The sequence below is a fragment of the Penaeus vannamei genome, chromosome 15 (genome assembly GCF_042767895.1).
Source record: "Penaeus vannamei isolate JL-2024 chromosome 15, ASM4276789v1, whole genome shotgun sequence".
NCBI lineage: Eukaryota > Metazoa > Arthropoda > Malacostraca > Decapoda > Penaeidae > Penaeus > Penaeus vannamei.
The window spans coordinates 34,995,842-35,018,341 of record NC_091563.1 but is presented as its reverse complement, the minus strand read 5'-3'; the positions used below and the strand labels follow the sequence as shown (position 1 = coordinate 35,018,341).

Sequence of the window (22,500 nt, the reverse complement as noted above, 5' to 3'; positions counted from 1 at the left end):
GGGGGGCTGAGTCTTTCAATCCCATTTAACTTTAGACTCTCATTAAGTTGAAAAAAAAAAAATCCTTGTTTATTGTTAAGAAGTACATTATGATAGGCCACCTTCTTATTATATGCTTATAGAATAAAAAGGAATTGTATCTTCGGCACACACTCAACAGGAATAAATTCAATCTACCCCATGGGCCTTAATACCAGTAAGTCATGCTACCCACATTAAATTTATGTAAGTTAAAATTGGGTTTTCTCAAGATTTCCTTCAAATACCAAACCGATGTTATCATTTGTATAAGAATTGATCTTGTCAAATTGGCAGCAGTAATTTAGGAAAATATCTTTAGTTTGTATGTGTAAAATTATCGAATATGACAATAGTAATTATCATAATAACAATAATGATAAAAATTATAGTAATAACAAGAATAACAACTGTTAATGAGCTTAATAATAATAATAGGATTAGCGATGATAATAATAATATTGATAAAAGTAACAATAATAAATGGCAAAGATAATGGTGTGTTAATACGAATATTGATGATGATAATAATAATGACAATAATAATGGTTATCATCATTATCATTATTTTTATTATCATCGTTATAATTATTGTCATTATAGAAGCATTATTGTCAACATCATTACCATTACCATTATTATGCTAATTATTATTTTATTTCTATATTTTTTATCATCATCAGTATTATCTTTATTATTGCTATCACTTTTGTTATTATTATTACCACTATCATCATTATTATCATTATCAACATCATTATAGTAACAATAATGAAATATGAATGAGAAATGCAGTGTAAACAAAATGTAACAAGCTCGGAGATGAAAGGAAAAAATACCAGGGACATGAAAGGTGAAACTATAGATTACCAAATATAGGAACAGATGCGGTAAAGAAAGAAAGAAAAAGAAAAGAAAAACTAAACGCAACTAAAAACAGAAGCAATTTCTGCTGCTCAGGAAAAAGACCCTCTAAAAGAATTATACAAAGAACAATGATTGATAAGTGCAAAATATCTGTTCTTTATTGTCTGGGAGGGAAAAAGTAGAGTATTTTGGACATTATGAGCGGTTGTGAAAGGTTTGCTCTGAAATTATGCACGGAAATATTTGTGAAGGATCCGATATTGGGATTAAATATATGGAATCAACAAAGCCAAGAATCACTTGTAGAATGTCTGGATACAATATGAAAGTAATAATAATAAAGCAAGTAATAATAATGAAAATAATAGTAATGATAATGACAATCATAATAAAAAATATATATAATAATCATAATGATGATTAATAATAATGCTATTAATAATATCCATGATAACGCTAATGATGAAGATATTAAGATAATTATAACAAAAAGTTATGATAACATTTGTAGCGGTAATAATTATTATAATGCTAATCACAATAACAGTGACAATAATATGATAATGACAATAATGATGATGATAACATTCATAAAAACGACAGTACTAGTAGTAAAAATAATTACGATGATAATAATAGCCTTAACAATGAGAATGAGAATAATGTTCGTAATAATGATAACAGTAAAGATAATAATCATCATTACTATTATCATTAGTAGTACTACTTCAAGTACAAGTTGTAGTAGTAGTATAATCATCAGGAGCAGCATTATCATCATTATTATTACTATCATCATTATTATTATTATTATCATTATCATTACTATCATTAGTCGTAGTAGTAGCATCATTGTCACCATTATTATCATCATTATTATTATTATTATTATTATTATTATTATTATCATTATTATTATTATTATTATTATTATTATTATTATTATTATTATTATTATTATTATTATTATTATTATTATTATTATTATTATTATTATCACTATTATCACTATCATTAGTAGTAGTAGTAGTATCATTACTATCATCATTATTAACATTATTATTTTCATTATCATTATTGTTATCATTATTAATATAAGAAGAAGAGAAAGATATTGATAATGATAATAATGGAGATGGAAACAGCAGTCGCTAGTTATAATAATAATAATGATAATGATGGCAATGATAATAAGAATAATAACAATAACGATATGCATAATATAGATTACAGAGTATATCATCATTGATATAGTCATAATCATCATTATGATGAATATAATGATTATAACACTAACATAAAATAATGATGATAGTGATAATCAATAATTATCAATAATAATGATAATATAATAATAATAATGATAATAATAATAACCATAACAATTATAATACTTAACATAATAATAATAATAGTAATAATAATAATAATCATAATAATCATAATAAAAATGATAATAGCAATGATGATAATACTAAAGGTAATAATAATGTAATAATAAAAATCACAAAAATGATAATAATAAATAATAATAATAATAATAAATAAAAACGATGATGATAATAAAAATGAAAATTATAATAAAGATAATAATGATAACAGAACTGATAAAAATAAAGACAATAATTATCACAACAAAGTTGATAATAATAAATATGATGAAAATAATGATAATAACTAAAAGGATAATAATATAAGTAATAATAGAATAACAAAAAGGATAGTAATTACAAAAATAACAATAATAAGAATAACAATAATGATGATGATAGTAATGATGATAATGATAGCAATAATGAAAAAAGTAATATTATCATTAATAATAAGAAGAAGAAGAATTGATGACAACAATAGCAATCAAAAATCAAAATCAAAATAACAATGCCAATAATAACAGATATAATAATAATGATGATAATAACAATAATAATAATAATGATAATAATAATAATAATAATAATAATAATAATAATAATAATAATAATAATAACAATAAAAATGATAACTAAAATACTATAAAACTATAATAGTAATAACAAGTGATAATGATTATGATAATAATGATCATGACAAAGGTAATACTGCTTCTACTACCACTATTACTGGTACTATTACTACTACTAGTAATGGTAATGGTGATAATATTAACAATAGTAATAATAACAATAACAATAAAAGTGATTATGATAATGATAGCAATAATAATAATAATAATAACAATAATAATAATAGCAATGATGACAATGATAATGATAATAATAAATAGAACAATAATAATGATAATAGTAACGATAATAATAATGACACTGATAATAATGATAATAATAATAATAATAACAATGATAAAAAGGTTAGTAATAATAATTGTTATTATCAAAGTAATAATAATAGTAACAATAATGGAGACAAATAATAAAAGTAAGTTATTAAAGTTATTGATATTTTTATATATTTTATCATTACCAGTATCCTTATTATTATTATTGTTACTATCATTATAATTACTATTATTATTATTATTATGATTATGATTATCATTATCACTCATCATAATCATAATGCATATCATTATTATTGTTATCGTTATCATTATCATTATTATCAATGTCATCATTATCATTATTGTTGTTATTATTATTAGCATTACCATTGTCATTACCATTATCATTAGTATTAACTTTATCATCACTTTTAACTTTATCATTACTATTATCATTATTATCAATATCATTATCTTTATTATCACTATTATTGTTGACATTACTAATAACAACCTCCACATCATTATCATTATAATTCATAGTATCATGATCTTCGTTACTATCAGTATTATCACTGATATCACTGTTACTAATGCTATACTATATTTTACAATCCTCATCATCACCATTTTCATCACCATTAGTATTTTTTGTATTCTATCGGCATTTTCATTCGCAATATCTTCATTATTATCACCATTTTCATTTTCATGATCATTATTATAATTATTGATATCATGTTATTGTTTTTACTATTATTATTATTATTATCATTGTTATTTCTTTATGATTATTATATTTTGTTATCCTTATCTTTATTTCCATTGCTATTTTTATCATTATTTCTATTTTCATTATTATTATCAATACTATTATCATTATCATAATCATTAATATAGTTTTTATCATTATTATCGTAATCACTTTTTCATAAATGTTATTATTATTACTTTCGTTATGGATGCTATTATTATTATCATTATTACTATTATGATTATGATTATGTCATCATTATCATCATCATCATTATTCACATTATTATTACAAGTACATTTTCATTATTACCAGTATATATATATATTTTTTTTTTTTTCATTATTACCATCATTATCATTTATGTATTTCTATCAATATTAGTATCCTCATTATTACCATCATTATCATTAATGATTTTTATCAATATTAGTATCCTCATTATTACCATCATTATCATTATCACCATTACCATTATTATCAACTTCACTATTGTTATCATGATTATCATCATCATCGTTATTACAGCCATTATATTTTTTTCTCGTCATCTTTACCCTCCTTACTGCGCTTTCCACACCGCAATGATAACACAAACCAACGCTAGTGCTAATACAAACCATCCTCCTGGGTGGTGTCTGGCTCGCTGAAGGCTGCTTTCTTTCTCTTAAACACCTTGTTCCCCATTCTGGTTCGTGTCCCCGTGACGCTTCGGCTAAGGAGCGTGTCGGCCTCGTTCAGTCATTAATGCAGATCTTTTGAAAAGCCTGAAAATAGATTTTGGTTTGTCAGAAAATGGGTATCTATATACATGTGTATGTGACACACACACACACACACACACACATATATATATATATATAAATATATATATATATATATATATATATATATATATATATATATATATGTATGTATGTACGTATGTATGTATGTATGTATGTATGTATGTGCATATATGCATATTCATATATACACACATACATATATATATATAAATACATATATATGCATATATATATACATATACACATATATATATATATATATATATATATATATATATATATATACATACATATATGTGTGTGTGTGTGTGTGTGTGTACATATACATACATACAATAATCATCATTATCATCATCATAAACATGACAATAATAGTATCATAACAATAACAAAAATAGCAATAATAATAATAGTAATGATATTAACAATAATAATAATATTATTATTATTATTATCATTACCTCCACCAAGGAGGTTAAGTCTTTGAAAGCGTTGGTAGTTAGTTTGTTGGTTGGTGAGCAGGATATCTCAAAAACTTATGAACAGATTTTTACCAGAGGTGTGTCTTGGCCTAACTTCGATGGTGACGGACTATAATTATCATTACCTTTACTTCCTTCACCAAGGACGTTATGTTTAAGAACTTGTCCAGTATGCTTAGGAAAGAGGTGATTTTAATGTAATTGTTTACATGTGAATATTCTTATTGCATCAGTGCCCAGATTGCTTTGGAGGAGGTTGCTCTATAAGTGCTTCTTTTATGAATATAATAATATTCAGGATAATCTTTTCTTAACCTTTTGAATTATCCTGCCAACCCCCGAACAAACAGACTAACCAACGCAATCAAAACAATAACCATCCTGGTATGAACTGATATCATGTGGCAGATTGAACGCCCTCTCAGCGGAAATTTAAGCCGATGTCACTCAAGATGGGTCTTCCAGCTTGGCATCAACAAAGGAAGAGCCTCAGTCCCAGAGAGTGACTTTAAACCTCCAGCCCTGCATCACTATGAATAGTCGTGTGCTTTTTAGGTAAATCAAGTTCACAGGTTCAGTGTCGCATTTTCTTAAGTTATATAAAGAGATGCGGGTGCACTTTATGTTGTTGAATGGTTACATCATTTGCTTAAGAGTGCATTTATTGTATATTGCTTTATGCATTGCAATGAACAAGAAAGTAACGCAGGGAATCCTATACTCATCAGAATCTGACTCTACACACTGTAACTGTAATCTAACATTCATCCGTTTATGTGAATGGTTCAATTTTATTATTTATATCTGTTTTCTTATCATCTAACGTTTAGAAAACGGCAGAAATGCTACTACGGTTTTGCTTTCGCAGACCTGTAAATATTGCCACTATTAGAGGCGCCTGCTGCCGGAAACCAATCAGAGCTTCTTTGCAGTCGCACGCTGGAGGACGACCAATCAGGAAGCGTCTTATCTTTCAAAACAATACGGCGCCTTAGAAGGTTTTGATGTGTGCTGGTGTGCCCCACTCTAAACTCTAGAACTAAATTAAACTTACAGTTTTAAACTTTAAGTTTAGTTTAGTTTGGAGTAGTATAGTTGTTGAGTAGTATATAGAGCATGTAGGCAGTGTAGCATATCGATGTTTTCTTTGTAAAGCTGAAAGTTTACATGCCGCAGAAGACAACAGAATGCCAGCGGAAAGGGACCCGACACAGGAAAATTCTTTTAGTTTGCTTTTGCTTTTTGGGAACGGGTTCTCTGTCATTTTAATGTTACTGGCTTATAAAACTTTGGACTGACATAATACAAAACAGAAATTACAGTAATAGTAAATGCAACACACGTAAATTCAATCACAAACAATGTTCTTTATTCGGAATTGTAGCAATAGATCAAAGGACGGGATTCATTACTTAAAACATATTACGAAAGGGGGAAAACATATTCTTTAAGCTGTATATCTTAACCCCAGACTTTTTGTTTTGTTTTCGCCCTGTCGCTCCATTTTTTATTTTTTATTTTTTTCTCTGAAGAAATCCGAGAAGCAACAAATAAAATTAGTGTGACTTTATGTACAAATATTAAATTCTAAGGATAAGGATAAAGTTATGATACAAAAAGAAACTTGGGGCATGTTCGCCGGGAAGGAAAAAAGCTGACAAGGCTTAAATGGGCAACAAATCACATGACACATTTCTTATCTGTTCAGTTTTAAATTATCTTGAAAACTAGAATTGTTATGTAATTTTCTCTTTTATCATTTTTATTTCTATTTCTTCTGATTTCTAATACTCAAGTAGTATATAAGTTGTATACATTTACTTATATTAATCCTATCTATTCATACATATCAATTACGTAGTTGTGTCATTCCGTTTCCATTAAAGAGAGAGAGAGAGAGAGAGAGAGAGAGTGAGAGAGAGAGAGAGAGAGAGAGAGAGAGAGAGAGAGAGAGAGAGAGAGAGAGAGAGAGAGAGAGAGAGAGAGAGAGAGAGAGAGAGAGAGAGAGGGAGGGAGGGAAGGAAGGAGGGACGATGGGTGGTCTATTAGCCACCACTCTCCACCAATTAATTTTAAAGCACTAAATACTAAGACTAAACAGCATTTACGAATCACTATGTATGAATGAAGCATTTTCACTATAATAAACATACATCGATAGTATTCTTGGTGACTGTGCATCGATAATTATCTTCATGTCTAATCATAGCATTGATCACTATTTTCTCGCCGCATAGCCACATCTCCTAACTCACAATCCATTTGTTTCCCACTTCACTCTCCCCCATCCTTATTTCGCCTCCTATTTCTCCCAGCCCCCCCCCCCCTCTTTTTTTATCTTACCCTGCTCGTATTTCTATAACTTGCACGCTTAGTCATTATTCAGATCTCAAAAGTATAGTATTACATTATTTACGCATTTTTTTCCGTTTCGTATTTCATATTTAATATCGAAAAACAGTTAAATGATAATCCTGTTTGTTTGTTTTTTAACATTCTATATATCATTTTACGGAACTGATCTCGATCTGACAACTTGTTATCTCATCATAAGTCTAGCATGGGTTTCGATTTGATTTTAGCCACTTCATTAATGTCAACGTATATCTACAATTTTAAAACCTAGAGAGCCTTAGCTAGTCACCGACTCTATTTGATACTAAATACTTTATTTAGCCAAATAAAATAATGCATACTAAATGACTTTGAGCTGTACAAAAGATAGCTGAACCTGGGTTTCCACTCTCATCAAGGAACATTCTCAGACGAAGTAAATCTAATTGAAAATGGCTACAAAAGATACAGAAACAAACAACAACAAAATAATTATATGAGGAAAACTCAAAATTACAATGATATATCACAAGCGAAAAACACTGAAATACAAGAAAGTAGTAAACTTACAGGCTTTTAGTGAAAGAAAAACATTGAACTCTTTATTAACACAATATGAACATCATCATTGGCTGTCCAGCAATGTTAACAGATAAAATTTGGGAATAAGCATTGTACGTGTATGATCAAAAGCCCCGTTGCTTGAATTTAAAAAAAAGGATGAAAAAAAAGAAAAAAAAGGAAGTGACACATCCTTTCAAGAAAAAAAAAAAGAAGTGACACATCCTTTCAATTTCCTTTATTCAAAACTACAGTTCGTTTACGCGCTACTCCTTTGTCTCAGAGAAGAGCACTTATGTAACGCAGCAGGTGATTTCACTCTGCCATTCTAATTATGAAGAAAAATGATGATCAAAGTTGGTATTTTGTTCCTTACCCAGTAATGGTATTACTTTTATTTTCTTGTTTTCATCTATTCTGATGAAGTTATGCACAGTATATGTATATGTATATATATATATATATATATATATATATATATATATATATATATATATATATATATATATATATATATATGTGTGTGTGTGTGTGTGTGTGTGTGTGTGTGTGTGTGTGTGTGTGTGTGTGTATGTGTATGTGTATGTGTATGTGTATGTGTGTGTATGTGTGGGTGGGTGGGTGTGTGTGTTTGTTTGTGTGTGTGTGCATGTGTGCGTGTGTGTGTGCGTGTGTGTATGTGTATGTTTGTAAATATATGCATAAATATATATACATATATACACATATACATACATATATATATATATATATATATATATATATATATATATATACATATGTACACACACACATACACATATATACATATATATGTGTGTGTGTGTGTGTGTGTGTGTGTGTGTGTGTGTGTGTGTGTGTGTGTGTGTGTGTGTGTTCGTGTGTGTGTGTGTGCGTGTATGGTGAAACTTTTAAGAAAGATGGATTGTGTTAATAAAATGGCTTTACCCCTCCTATAAAAACAATTTTGTAACTAGCGATTGGCCTCCGGTCAGTGATATTCAAAATACATTCAAAGACTCACTGCAATGCGGTTGTGATCCTACCACTCGTGTTATATCGAGACGGAGACGCATCAAGATCTGCGTTCCCTGTAAGCCAAAATTGTCGTCTTTCGCAAACATTTGCCTCATTCAGTTCAATCAGCCTTCGCCAGTTTCCGGTGTCTTGCATAAAACTCGGAGCAGAGAGATTTGAAGTAAATTCTCCGGATTATTTTCGTTTCTGGTTATGGTAAAGTTCAAGCGCGACGAAAAACGTTTGGGTTAGGACACGGGAACTCGCGGCTGCCCCTAATTCCCGTGATTCAGATAGGAAACTTTTTCATTAATGTAAAGGGTTTCTCCAAGCATTCCATACAAATAAATTGAGACAGTATAGATATAATAAATACAAATAAGAGCCCTACGTTTATGTCCAACTTTCACTGCACATATAATAATAATATATTTTGGTAGGGATGTTTCCGCCACAGCTGTACCGATCTCTATCTTGAATTCCAATAAGCCATGACATGTGATAAGGACTTCCATTCTTAGCCACAGCAAACTACGTATCATCTTACAGTCAAAAGCCAAAATCTACACAAAAAGTACACTGAAGAGTCGTAACTTCCATTTTTTTCCTTCAGCTACAGGAAACAGACCTCCTGGGAATGAGGCTAACCCACAATCCGGTTGTGAAGCATAGTTTTTTTCGCCTTGCTTCGTATGAATAAGGATACCATTGATTACAGCTACCTCTGGGACACCCTTAGGCAAGGTATGTACCTGCATGTAACTATCAGAGGCACGTGAAACCATGGAATACAGGCGGTAGACAGACCTGAAAGCAGGTTGAAGATATCTCACCTTATGGTTGCAGGTCAAAGATGTCAGGCCTGTGATCTATGGAATTAGACAGTGGCTGAGATCACCGTCCAGCAAGGACAATGCTCCTACGTAAGAGAGCTAGGGGTCGCACTTACTACTTTCTCCTAGATAACCACAATGGAAACAAATCTTACAGTAAGTTATATTTCCAAACCTTAGCAGCCAATGTCTGTATCTGATAGGGCACTTTTCAAAAGAGAGAAAAAAACAGGAAACAGGAGTGTATCACACACGATTTTCATATATATATATAAACAGCATCTTTATCTACCTATCTAAGGTAACATTTATCTGCTTACCTGCTGCAGAGTTTTGTTCATATACACATTGAATTGCATTAATTTCTATTCCGAAATTATTTCGTAATGCAGAAATGCAGTCTGACAAAAGTTATGCTATCATTTCCTTCTCTTTTGCCTGAATTATCATTCCTCAGAGACACATAGTAACCGCAAAACTTGCTGCAAATAACACTGATTTAACAGAACTTGAAACCATCTCACAAAACCGTCATTGTATTAGTATATCTTGCGGGAGTCCGGACCAAGAGCTAAACACGTACCACTCGCACAGGCATTCGTAAGTTACTAGGAGTGCTGAGGCAGAGCGGATGTGCTGGTGTAAAACATGTGGAAGATAACAAATATGATACAGGCTGACATATCCTTCAAATAATCCAGTTCTCTGAACCAACATCATTACCAAAGATGCCCCTGGTGACATGACAATGCGTAAGAGATTCCAGATATAGCACGTTTCATTCTGAAGCAACATGAATAGTACATATTTGGTTGTAAGAAACACGACACGCTATCTGATGGTTTCTAAACGTTCCGGTTAAAGCCCTCAGTTTAGCATAAATGTCAAGGTGGTTTGCCATACATTAGGAAAAGTGTAAAGTATTTCGTAGAGGGCATGTTTTGTCCAGGATATCACAATGACAACGAATATGTGGGCTACGCATATAGGCCTATGTGGTGAGAGCTAGTTAATTACAGTTAGAATGTGATTCAGTCTGATCTCCGCACAGAGGCAATTCATTGTTTCCCAAATAAAGAATATTAAAAATATATATCCTCATCGGTTTTTAGTGAAAAGATCAATGCACGATGATTTATCAAGGTTCAAAATCCAATATCGCTCAATTCCATTTTTTTTCCTCTTTCGTTCATCGGTTGTTCGCTTTTGCTGACATTTTTCTTGTCGATGGTTATCATTATTCGACATAAACACACGCACACACATCTTTATTTTCACCTGCAGGCTCACGGAAATTTCTAGCGTCCGTCGATAAGCAGTTACATTCATACACATATGCATATGTGTGTGAATTCATATATATCTTTATATATTTATATATATTCATAAACATACACACACACACACACACACACACACACACACACACACACACACACACACACACACACACACACACACACACACACACACACACACACACACACACACACACACACACAAATTATTCATATACTGCGTCTCTGGGAAGATCTGCAAACACCTTCTTGGCCACTACCTCGGCCTTTGGAAGCGCTGTTGCTCCTTCTCAATCGCTCCAGAAATGCCTGACAAATCTTTAAAAAACAATAATAATAATAAATAAATAAATCAAAAAAAGGTCGCGCCCTACACATGTTTACCCATGGAAGTGCGATCGTGGGCTTCGAGAGGCCAGACGTTGGGGAAGATGGTGTTACTTAAACCCTTCGACAACCCCTTCTGACTCTTTCAGGGGGTATGACAAGGAGCCGAATCCTGCTTTGTCCTTCCAGCGGCAACCGTCTCCAGCAGCTTAACAGAGCCGTCTGAATTGAGCCTACGACCCTGACCAAAGGTCGGGGGGGGGGGGGGGTGATTACGTCATATACCTGGCACGAGTTTTCATGATGCAGGTATATCTTTTCCAACATTCAGATGGCTTCTAATCATCTATGTCAGCTAAACTTTTCTCAACTACAGTACAGCAATATGTTCTTGAAAAAGCATACAGATTTTTTTCCAGATCATCCTATGTATGTAAATGAATAAATCAGTAAATAAACAAATAAATATTTATATTATAGTTGTATAAGTGCATCCATGTCGCACTGCCTTTGGTCCCCATTCCAAGTGGTTTCACCCACACCCATGATTTTGCCGTGCATGACGCCCTTGTGCGCTATGGAGATGGAATCCTGGAGGTTGAACAATGCCATACGTGAGTCTACCCTGCGCTAGAACACAAATCTAGTATAGCTGGGCTATCAGCAAGATGGCTCTTTAATAGGAGAATACTTTAAAGGAGCACCTGATATATGTGACCTGCAGAAATCTGTATGCTACATATGGAGTAGTTTAAATGAACAGTTGTATCTCTTAGGCGATGCCTTAAAAATTATACTAGGGAAGCCTTGTAAATGTTGGGATGATAAACTCATTCCTGAGTTATTATTATTATTCTCTCCAGGAAAGTACAGCCAGAAACAAAAACGGTAACGTCTCGCCAGGCCATGATCGGAGGATAAGGGCCCTTCTTGCCCTGGAAAAGGCCCAGTTGAAACAACTGAAACGTAGTACGAAAAGGGAGGATTTGCGTCTCCTTTATTCCCTAGGCAAGATATACATGCTGTGCAAGTAGGGCCTGGGCGAAGCATACCTTCAGAAGTTTTACTGAGGTGGACTTCATATTACGTTTTCGTAGTTTATTTTCTTATCATTGTTATTGTCATTCTCTGCAACTGGAACCGCCTTTCGGAGATGTTGGAGCTTGAGTTCTCTCTTTCAGCTAAGTCAGCTTTGCGGTAGCCCCTCTTCTCCCGATGTTGAACTTGAAATGTATCTTGAAAAATGCCATCAAGAAAATACTTGGTACAGAACCTATCAGATAAATTGATATTAGAATTCATTCTTTTAGATGTAGAAGTGGCAAACATTTTAAAATCGAGCATTTATTCACACGATGTTTGTGGATAATGACATAAACGAAGCTGAGACGGCTATTCAGAGAGTAGATAGAGTAATCCTCGGGCAATCGAAATCTATCAAACGTCAAACGTCATCAATCTACCTATGATGCAACATATTGAATCCTTTTCTCTCCCGAGTTCCAGAACGAACGTTTACCCTCCAGACGGTGCGGATCTCTGCCACGAGACCACAAGACAAAGAGCACGCTGTTAGATGATTTTGCTCACTTAAGAAGGACAATGGCACGACTGTCACTTGAAGAGAACGTCCAATTATATCTGGTTCACACAGATACCATAGCATGGAAAACACGCAACTTCGTTATCGTTGGAAATTAGCCATCATAACCCAAAGCCATGGCGTCGGCGAAGAACGTATACTAGTGGTTCAGGAAAATCCTTACCAAAATTGTCTTCTTCATACATACCAACCGCGGTATCGTTCCGTATTTGGAAACTAAATGACGCGTCCCTTAGTGAACTGATACGGGGCACATTTTGTTCCGTAATTTGACTTCTATCATAATTAAGGTTCAATTCTGAAGTAGTACTTCTGCAGGAAAGTTTGGAAAACTGGGAAACAACCGGATTTCAACACAATGACGAAGTAAATTTCGTAAATAGGACGTTTCCTAGTGTTTAAACTTAGTGAAACTAAACTCCTTTTCTTATGAAGTGAAATTCATATATATCTGTAATGGTTAATGGTTAAAGTAAATGTGCCAGACATCTAAGGTCATATAGCACTATAGGAAGGTATAGTAAATGGGGATGTCAGGTGATAGTTGTTTTGTGTCAGCTATCTAGAGGAGTGTTGAAAGGTTGATGGGGAAAAGATTATGGTGGTTTAGGTAAGGGAGTTAGATCAAGTGAAGGATATTTATGCGTCTGAGGAAGGAGAACAGGTTGTCAAGGCAGAAGCTGTGGGATTCTGTAAGGATGTCTGATATGTTGGGAGGTCGGCGAAGGGAGGATAGGTGTGGAAAAGCAGAGGTACGTGCTGTATTAAAGCGTGGACAGGACAAGAGAATGTGTGGAACTGAAAGAGGGACGTTACATAGAGGACCAATGTAGGAGAGCTATAGCTTATGAGTGATATCGCATATGGAACGTATTGGGGAATCTTGAGGAGAAGGAGCTAGGGGGTGTGAAAGAGAAGGTAGGGAATTTGGGGAAGGGCATTGTTGTGACATGAGTGATTCTCATGTGTATCCGGGAGGGAGTGCAAAAGATAGAGGGGATGGAGGAAGGGAGAATGTGCCTATAGTTGGGGTTGAAGGGTGTGGGTTGCGTTGGGAGGGGTAGATGTGGGGGGAGTATTAGTGGTAGGAGGATGGATATGGGAAGGATGGATAGTTTGAGTTGAAGGGCATGTGTTGTCTTGGGAGGGATTAGGAGGAAGGGGTGTAGGGGTGCTGTGAGTAAGAGGGGGATGGATATCAGGAGGATGGGTATTGGGAGGATGGATATCGGAGGTGGACGGAATTGAGGGGGTTAGGTTGTGTTGAGAGGGAGTAGGAGGAAGGGGTGTAGGGGGAATATTTGTAGGAGAAGTATGAATATCGGCAACCACTTCAAATGTGGAAGGAGCATGAGTTATGGGATCTTGTGTCTTAAGCACATAATTTTGGATGTCATCCATTGTTTCTGCAGTGGAATTGGTTGGAGAGTTTTGTGAGAAGGTAATTGTTTCTGCAATGGAGTTGGTTGGAGAGTTTTGTGGGATAAAGGTTTTCATATGAGGGGGGGGGGGGAGAGGAGACTGGTGTCTCAGGAATAAAGGTAAAGGTAGGTGGAGGTGATTGTGCTGTAGGGGAAGAAGGGTTAGAACATTTAGTCTGTCTACTGCGGGTAGTGCGGGGAGGGAAAGGGGTTGATGTTGGGACTGTAGTTGAGATTGGAGCTATGGTTGAGATTGGGGTGTCTGGGTTTAGAGTGGCAAAGGAATTGGTCTGAGGGATGTAGAATGTAGAAGTGGAAATGGGGACATCTTGGGGTGGAGGGGGAGGGGCTGAGCGAACGATGTGAATAGAGTATGGAGTATGAGAGAAACCTTGTCGACGGACTTCCTGTCTGGCTTCACGTAAAGTGAGACCATTTTTGTATCTGAGAGTTGCTACCTCAGATTCAAACTTGTAAGTGGGACAGCCTCTATAAAATACATTATGGGGGCCGCCGCAGTTAGCACATGTTCGTGTTTGTGCTGAGCAGTTTGATCGGTTATGACCAGGTTGGGCACATATGGGACATCGGTCTGTGGAACGGCAATGTTTGGCAGGATGTCCAAAGCGCCAACAGTTTTGACATTGACGGGGAGGGGGTTGGTATGGTCGAACAGGGAGGGATTGTCCACCGATGTAGATACGTAAGGGAAGGTCATGTATACGGAAGGTAATTTTGGCAATGTTGGTCGGATTCTTTCGTTGACCTTTAGGAGGAATGGTGCAGCAAAGAACTGATTCCACATCTTGGTCTCTGAGGCATCCTAATAAGTCTTCTCCACAGTCTAACCAATCTTTGCTGGGGAGAGAGAGACAGTCCCGGTACAGGTATTAAGGGTTGGATGAGGTTCTGCAGGAATGGGGTTGCCAGAATGATCAGTTAAATTTGATAGTGCTATAGATTCAGTTTCTGATCTGACTGTTACAAGACGGGAGCGATCGCGTCTGGTATAGAAAGGGACTCTGCCTACTTGTTTTTGGAGGCATTGTTGAAAGAGAAGAGTGTTGCCTGAATAAGGAGCTGTAGAAGGGATCACGAAAAATCGGTCCCAATTAGCTGGGCTAAAGAGTATTTAAGATATCTGTAGGGTTGGTGGTGGTGGATGGTCGGGGACGTGATGGAGAATAAGGCTGCAAGGTAGTAATAAGGGAGGATTGGTTGCTAGATGAAGGTTGAGGGGGTAGAGTTGATGAATTTGAGGAAGTTGGGTGGATAGGAATGTCTTCTGGAGATTGATTCTCTGCTTGGGTGGGTAATGCACTAGTAGGCATTGGGGAGTGGGTAGTAGTTTCAGTGTTCGGAGCCGTGGTCAAAGGAGAGCCTGGGTTGGGGCTATTTGATAACGGGGCTAGCCTCATTGCCTCTAATAAAGGGATTACATTTTCATTACTGGTCATGGGGAACCTGGATTATATAAAAGGCATCAACTGGTCCACCTCCATCGCTAGTGAAAGGTAAGGGCTAGATTAGTCGGGAGTACCGTGCCCATAGTTCCCGCAGGCCGTTCAGAACTGGCACAAGGTTAGCCTTTCATCCTCTCAGCACGGCTCTCACACCTTTGGAAGTAGATAGAAGGGGATGGAGAAGGGATGAAGACAAAAGCTGGAGGGGGAAAAGACCATGCAAAATTAGTTGAGTCGAGGGCTGAGGCCCTAGGCAGGGGAGATCCCTGCATTGGGTCTCAGTCTCCGTCTCCTAAGCCCCCCCAAGACAACAACGGGCAAGGGATTGGGGGGTATATATCTGTAAATATTAGTGCATGTCAGAAATTTTGAGGATTTTACCCTTTCATGTGACCTGGCCCCTGTTCCGTATTTTCGTATTTTCGGTGGGCTGAATTCCAGCAAAGATTCAACAAAACAAAACATTATCGATAACCCATTATAGAATGCAGTTCCCTTTGATTCAGTTAATTCTCTTACAACTATCAGATTACGAGAAATAAGAATCGTTAATGATCATTATCATCGTACTATTCTTAAGCCACACAAATCAGTCAAGCTAATAAGGGTACCTGACCATTACAACAGGCATGGTAACGAGCAGGTAACCTGCACCTTGGCATACGGATTTCGGGTTAATGTAGAAACCTATGATGATCTGTGCCATGTATTTCATCTAATCATTTCAAAATGTGAGTAACTACCATAGAGTGTTTACCTGTCTCCGACCAACACTAAAAAAGTATTGTAAAACCAAGATTATGTAAATTAAAAGCCAAGTTAAGTCTTTTCTTTTTCTTTTTTTTTCTTTTTTTTCTTTTTCCTTTCTTTTTCTTTGCTATTAGAAAAATTCATTCTTTTTCTTTTTCTTTGCTATTAGAAAAATTCCCATGGGGCTTCCAGCTTGGCCCATAATTCACGTCACTAGTTTGAATTAGACTATTGTAAAAAGCAATAAATGGGTTTAAAAAACTGTCAGAAGACTAAATAAGGAAATGATTAGTTCTCTCACATTCCGAAAATTCAAAAACACTTTAAAGTAAACGGGTTTCAGTTTTGTTTGATGGTTGATTAAATACTTTCATTTAATAGGCAAATACCCCTTTCTTGTAAAAAAAAAAAATTTTTTTTTCTTTTTACTGAGGCTTGTTACGCAAAGTGACATATAAAGCGGTTGCTCAGATTATGCTCCTTTTCGCCACAGAACTTTCATATATGTGTTTATAGATTGTTTACTTTAAAGATCAATAATGTTTTGTGTCTCATATATGTATGAGACAAACAAATCTCAATAAATAAAGTACATTTTACATATTGCATGCAAAGTTGTGTTTGTGTAAATATTTTTGGGGAAGGGGATCCATAGCTTTCATCAGATTCTTAAAGGGGTCCATGAATCTAAAAAGGTTATAAACCACTGCACTACAGGATAGGTAGAGCAGTTTGTATAAATTACAGCAAAAGTAATATCATTCCTCATATTTAAATAGTAAGAAATTACCATCTACTTCTTTCCTAAGCAAGACTCTGGACTATTCAAATTAAACAATATTAACAGACGAACACATTTTATTGTTTTGATACAGTATTAATTACTATGAAACAGACATCAACAGCATCAATGTGTGTACTGTTATTGTATGTCTTACTTACATTATAAAAAAGTTAAAAAGTATAAAAGTCTTGTTCAATCACATACTATGATCATAACAAAAGCAAGAGAGCATTTTCTACTACAAACATAAATGAGATTACAGATTCATGAAAAAAGAGGTATCTGGTATGCAGGAAAATATAGTATCTCTTTAGCCAATGTATTGAGGTGATGGCATGTTTATAATCACACTTTTTTCACAAGAAATATTTAGTCTTTCATGTCCTCTCAAGAGCAAGTTTTTAGTTACCCGACACAATTCGAATGACAAATGGATTCAGTGTCATAATTAGATGTATGAAGCTGGATGATATACACATTATCAATGTAACAGAGAAACCTTATCATTATGGCACATACTTTTGCCAACCATTATATTTCAGTCAAACACATTTATTAAAAATAAATACTTTTGTTCTACTAATCTAAGTTACTTGTATGTATCAAACTCTCTCTGAGAGATAATATTAAACCCAATATGTGCAATAACTGACTAGCTGAAGTACTGAAGCATACAAACAATTTTGAACCAATGATTACTAACTGGAAAGTTCAAAATATCATATTCAACTTGGCAATTTCAGGAGCAGAGGAAATGAATAAAACCTTAAGTATTAGTACAAGTGTGATGGCATCAATGCATAAAAGGCCAGGTCAGTCTACATTTTAACACACAGACCTGTAGACAAACTTCACATTTGTGTAATAAATATTTGCACCAGCCACTCCCTGAATCAACAGACTGAATGAAAGATAACTTTAATAACATTAGAATAATTCCATATCAAGCTACTTTAGGCCAATTTAATTATTAAAATTATCTTCTTCAATCTTACATATTTGTAGAGTAACTACTGGCTTGAGTATTCACAGCTGAACACAAACTCATGCTAACATAATAAAAGTAATTATTAACATAAAGAAGTAAAACTTGTTAGGTCTGACCTGGCCCTATACAAGTCACCTACCACAAATGGCCTGAAAACAAGGATAGTGATGGTAAAAGAGCATAATGATATTACCTTTCATTTCGTTCAAAGTATCGGCCCCAAATGCAATTTTAAAGAATCCTACAATAAATGTAATAACTATTTTAGTAACAACAAAAATGTAGGGCTACATTTTCCTTCTAAGAACTTGTCTTTGAGGTGACTACAGGATAATATAGTATCCAGAACCAATGCCAATGTTCGGCTATAATCCTGTATTTTTTTCTTTTTCTTTTAAGAACTTGAATCTTAGGTTTGGGGTCTTTTAAATGTAGTCATTCATGATTGGCACATTTTACATTTACTGAGTACTATATTCTGGCAAGAAATAAAGACACACCAGCCTGCATCATCCAAAAAAGCAGAGAGGTACTTAGAGCATAAAAATTAAATAAAGCTTTAGAAATGAGATTTTAAAATTTTCATATTCTATATAAATGAGTCATTTGTCATGTCTTAGTCTGTCAATGAGCACCTACAGGTTCAAAATAAAGAAATATTGCCAACATAGAAGTTATCATAAAACATTTGTGATGGTTTCACAAATTAAATGCGTGTTAAAACTTTACTGTGGGGAAAATCCCACTTACAATAATTATATACAATTGAAAATCAGTATTCTTTGGGAGAAAATATATGAAATGTATAGGCTGACCCAGGTGGCTGAGCAATATATATTCTAAGCTGAAAACATATTTACTGATAATGAAAAACATAAAAATTACATAAAAAAATTAAATAAAATAAAATCTAGACCAGAAATTTCTAGCCCTATAAGTACTTGCGGTGAAAAAAAATCTAAGTAAAAAATAGTGTAAATAAAATAATTATAAAGAAATAATGATGATGATGATTAATGATAATAATTATAATAAGAAGAAAATAATAATAATATCAATAATAACAGTATATTTTGTCCTAATTACATTCTTGAAAGGGACAGGAATGGGAAAACTTTAAAACTGTGTTAACTACCACCTGGATAAATTGTTGTTTGGACTATTGGCATTTGTAGGTAAATATGATTATGGATGAAGTATGAACCTAACCCCTAATGACTTCTTTTCCTTTTATACAACAACCAATGTTCTCAAACAGCATCAAATCATTTACTGTATGTATAACTTCACATATATAGAATAACTAATTACAGTACAAACTTAGTGAAATAAGAGAGGATGTTATGACTAAGTTGTAAGGTAAATTCCCTTTAACATTTGTATCCATTTTGGTAGCTGTACTACCTAACATTATACTAGTCATGAAAATGGTTATCAGTTGTGGTGACTCTAAAATTGCTACAGTATTCTCAATGTACAAACAATGACAGTTTTGGTAATAATGACTTAACTGTAACTATCAATGTACTTTATTTTACAAGTCTAGAGGAAGAGAAAGAAACATGCAAGTTACAGCACTGGCTTATTTGTCTTGTCACTTGGCAAACACATCATAAATAGATGACAGTGATAACATTAATAATTATAATAATAATTATAGTAATGATAATATAAGTAGTAGCAGTAGTAGTAGTAATAATAATAACAATAATAATAATAATAATAATAATAATAATAATAATAATGATAATAATAATAATAATAATAATAATAATAATAATAATAATAATAATAATAATCATATCAATAATAATAATTATGGTTACAATACTAACTGCCATCTAATTTGGCTTCAAGAAGAAATTGTACAAGTGACAATTATGTTAAAGCTTCCTTCAAGCCAGAACACATTCCTGGAATTCACATCTTGCCAAGTACAGCATAAATACCCTCAATACGGAGATATATCTTTTTTAACAATTGACCTCCCGAGGTTTGCAATATATCCCTTTTCTCAAGACCGAAATTAAATATAAATGCATGTACTGTATTTTACATGGTTGGCATGTTTCCAAGTTTATTTTCTGTATTAGCAACTGTTTTTTTTTCTTTTCTTGCAAATTGTTTCATACAATATGCTCTATTTCCTTAAGTGATGCAGTTTTACATAAATAATAAGGAAGACTTGTGAATGTGATTGTGTGTGATTGTGTGTGTGTGTGATTGTGTGTGTGAGTGATTGTGATTGTGATTGTGACTGTGATTGTGATTCTGTGTATATGTGTGTGTGTGTGTGTGTGTGTGTGTGTGTGTGTGTGTGTGTGTGTGTGTGTGTGTGTGTGTGTGTGTGTGTGTGTGTGTGTGTGTGTGTGTGTGTGTGTGTGTGTGTGTGTGTGTGTGTCTGTGTGTCTGTGTGTGTGTGTGTGTCTGTGTGTGTGTGTGTGTGATTATGTATGTATGTATGTACATGTATCTATGTCTGCATACATATACAGGCATACTGCAATCATGTGCACACATGCATGTATGCATATACATGAGTGCGAGCACGCGCACACACGCGCACACACGTGCACACGCACACACACACACACACACACACACACACACACACACACACACACACACACACACACACACACACACACACACACACACACATACACACACTTCTTGAAAATACATACACAAAAACACATTCACGTGCACACGCAAGCAAGCAAGCACACACACAGAGGCATGCACGCACGCACGCACACGCATACACACAAACACACATTCTATATTCATATATACAAATGTGCATATACATATACATTTATATATACATGCACATAAACATATAGGCAGACATTTACATACATGTGCATTCATTGGACCCCTAACAAGTTCTCCTTTACTTGAGAAAAGGTAACATGAATTCTTGCAGCAATCAGTGAATAAACAGTAAACCCTTCAGTGCTCTCTATTTCAATGCATCTCATTGGTAAAAGACCAATTCAGGTAATATAAAGATAATAAGTTTTCTGTCCTTTATAATAAATGAAGGCCAAGCTTAACTCGTTCATGTGTTCTATGTACATTTTCAATAGTGAGTTACTTTCTACATTCCTCATTCAATGATTTACAGGAAAATGGTTTCCATGATAACCACAAAGTTCCATATCTGACATGAATCTGATCTGTTCCCTCAGACTGCATGTCTATAACGCAAGTTACATACAGGAAACTGCAATTGTCTTCATTGTGTTCACATATTACAGCAGATATAATAAAATAAAAATAAAAAGGAATAAGGTGTGTATATCAATAATTTCTCTAACCAAAATTGTTTGTTGTTTTATACATTATACATTTTGACCTAACAACAATATCTGACCTCTACCTGAAAATCATCAGCCCTTAGATACAAAGCCAATGGGATGATCTGCAAATCCAATCTTACATATTTCATGGCTTACTCTTTAAGTATTTTTGTTGCACATTTTTAAAAAATAAATCCCTTATAAAAAGATTACATTACTCTAAACTTTTCCTGGGTGAATTAACAACCTATTTGAACAATGCTTGTAGCCAGACACCTTCCCCTCTTTATTCACCTGATGTTATAATCACAGGGAGTACTCACTTAAACATGATTTAATGATATGAAATTCTTTCCAACGAGCAGCAAACAGTGAACTTTATGGAAAAAATATATATACTGTATAGTATTAAATAGAACATATGTCAATAGAATCATCCCTATAACAACAATATGCACCATAGTTTGTTCACATTTCACGAAATATACTGCCTACATTGTTACTTTCTATCTACCCTAGGGGGCTTTAGGGAATGTTGACCTGTAAGTAATGCTTTATAGCATCATTGATCCCACACACTGTGCAAATAAACACCCATTTTCCTTATCAACACAAATTGGCATGAATTCAGTATGCATTACATTTAA

General features: G+C 34.0%; 2 protein-coding genes and 1 long non-coding RNA gene across 5 annotated transcripts in view; 1 reads left to right on the top strand and 2 right to left on the bottom strand.

Annotated features, from left to right (window-relative positions):
- Window positions 1-10,525, bottom strand: part of LOC113809176 (tyrosine-protein kinase Src64B) — a 28,021-nt gene extending 17,496 nt beyond the window's left edge. The window contains exons 1-3 of one of the 3 annotated variants that reach the window (XM_070130701.1): window positions 10,235-10,525; window positions 9,915-10,039; window positions 4,520-4,666 (exon numbers count right to left, since the gene is read on the bottom strand). In XM_070130701.1, the coding sequence (XP_069986802.1) occupies window positions 4,520-4,586 (67 nt within the window). In that variant the 5' untranslated portion in view covers window positions 4,587-4,666; window positions 9,915-10,039; window positions 10,235-10,525. Of the gene's footprint in view, window positions 1-4,519; window positions 4,667-9,914; window positions 10,122-10,234 lie in introns of those variants that run through there. The other 2 variants (XM_070130699.1, XM_070130700.1) reach the window with 2 other exon arrangements.
- Window positions 9,644-11,912, top strand: LOC138864217 (uncharacterized). The gene is made up of 3 exons (XR_011399099.1): window positions 9,644-9,825; window positions 9,928-10,070; window positions 11,689-11,912. It is a non-coding gene; the product is annotated as an uncharacterized lncRNA (long non-coding RNA).
- Window positions 11,913-17,616: 5,704 nt separating this feature from the next.
- LOC113803399 (tyrosine-protein kinase Src64B-like) overlaps window positions 17,617-22,500 on the bottom strand; it is a gene marked incomplete in the record, with an annotated part of 222,744 nt that continues 217,860 nt past the window's right edge. Inside the window, 1 exon segment of the mRNA XM_070130696.1 lies at window positions 17,617-22,500. This exon segment is cut by the window's right edge and continues 741 nt beyond it.